The 2,039-nt window shown below is 32.2% G+C and overlaps 1 protein-coding gene across 1 annotated transcript; it reads left to right on the top strand.

Annotated features, from left to right (window-relative positions):
- Positions 1–203: 203 nt before the first annotated feature.
- On the top strand, positions 204–2,039 carry LOC123661288 (helix-loop-helix protein 15). Its single transcript, XM_045596277.1, has 2 exons — positions 204–325; positions 1,742–2,039. The coding sequence occupies exons 1-2, from the start codon at positions 204–206 to the stop codon at positions 2,037–2,039; spliced, it is 420 nt and encodes a 139-aa protein (XP_045452233.1).

Genomic DNA, 2,039 nt, shown 5'->3' with positions numbered 1-2,039 from the left:
ATAATTCGCGCGATGAACAACCAAGCGCTCTCAATTCTCATGTGTATTTAGTATGGGTGAAATCTGAATCCGAGCTGAGGTAGTGTAGCCCCTTAAACAAACATAAGTACAGCATTTTGTAGATTAACAAAACACTTTCCGAGTAAAGTTCAAAATAGTTAAACAAATATTTAATAACGAAAATTTTTGCCTACAGACTAATTATGAAGAGTTGGCTAGAAACCGCCAGCAGCATGGAAGATGGATCACTACCTTGTATGCTGGCTGAGCCAAGAGAGGCCTTACTACCCATTACTGGTAGAGAAAACTTGGCTCCGAGGAAAAGGTTAGCCTAACCAGACATTTTTAAATAAGGCATAGTTATTACTAAAAAAAGTCTAAATATCATATAATATGCTCTAATTAAAGATTTATAAGCTGAGACATGATGATACAGAAAAATTATTTAAAAATGCATAGTCATTTATTTCATTTACCTATTACTAGATATATTTACGTATTTATATACAACATACATATGATACATATGCATACTTTTGTTTAGGTATTTTATTTAAATTGGTAAAGTTGTAGTCTCTTGTACTAACCTTAAGCACTTACAGGCTTAGGTTTCTACACATTCTTGCACACACTTACATACAAACAATTTGACTCACATATACACAACGAACTCACGTACACCATATTAATAGTAGGTACCTGGGTGACCGAGCTTAGCTCGGCATTTTTAGTAAATCGTGTTTTTGGAAATCATATTTAAATACGAATTACATATTTATAAAATATGAATAGTATTTTTTTACCGACAATGATAAAAAATATAAAATAAAAATCAAAAATAAAAAATAATTAAAAAATAATAATGATAAAATATAAATAATATTTTTCGATTTTACATACATAATTAAATAAAAAATAAGGAGTGCAATTAGAAAAAAAAAGAAAAGTAATAATCGATTGAGGATTTGAACCATGGTCTTTTCGGTCGATCGCGACCGGCCGATTTCCCACCTGACAACTATACTGACATTTGCGAAAATTACCTTCGTATTCTAACGATATTTTTTCATTGCCTAAATACTGGGATAGAACGACATTTTCTAAAAATGAATTCTAGCTAGATCTATTTACCTCCCCCGAAATTTCATGAAAATCGGAGCCGTTTCCGAGACTCAGATTCTATATATATACAAGAATTGCTCGTTTAATAAGATAAGATACATCTCATATGCTTGATTTATTTTCAATTGTTTTGTTGTGAAGAAGTCTACCCCTATTTGTGCCAAAATTCATGGGGCAGGTTGGCTGATCATCCTTAACACAGATTATAAGTACTAATAATCCATATAGGAGGCTCAGTATAAACTAATTTCTTTAATTGTAATTACAACATTTTCATAAGCAATTTTTATAATCGATACCACTTGTTATTTTTTTTTTTTTATTGAAATAAATAAAACTTATTATAATGTTAACGTTTGTCTCGACATTTAACAACTACAAAAACCTGACGATAACTATGGTGATAGTTATCATAACATTAATTCATGAATTAAGTTCTCTTTAAGGCTATTTTATCACATTATTGCTGACTCTATTCAGAGAAAAAAAATTTTAGAAGGAAAGTTTAAAATGTTATTATAAAAGTTACAAATACTTTATCACTTACAAGTAAATACGAGTAGAATAATCTGATTTTATACACAAGCATAAACTAGTTTAATAAGACTTTTATTTTCAGAGATAGGCCATTAGAGCCGTGCTCTCTATCCGAAGATGCATACCTATCAAGCGGAACGGGGTCGCCATGCGCAGGCCTGTCTCGAGAGGAACGCAGACGCAGACGAAGAGCGACCTTGAAGTACCGAACAGCCCATGCCACGAGAGAAAGAATCAGAGTAGAAGCCTTCAACGCTGCCTTTGCATCGCTCAGAAGACTTCTGCCAACCTTACCACCAGATAAGAAACTATCAAAAATTGAAATTCTCCGCTTAGCGATTTGTTACATTGCTTATCTTAATCATGTTTTAGACGCATAA

The sequence above is a fragment of the Melitaea cinxia genome, chromosome 16, assembly GCF_905220565.1.
Source record: "Melitaea cinxia chromosome 16, ilMelCinx1.1, whole genome shotgun sequence".
Classification (NCBI taxonomy): domain Eukaryota; kingdom Metazoa; phylum Arthropoda; class Insecta; order Lepidoptera; family Nymphalidae; genus Melitaea; species Melitaea cinxia.
The sequence above is the reverse complement of the archived record's forward strand: the minus strand, read 5'-3'. Positions and strand labels throughout refer to the sequence as shown.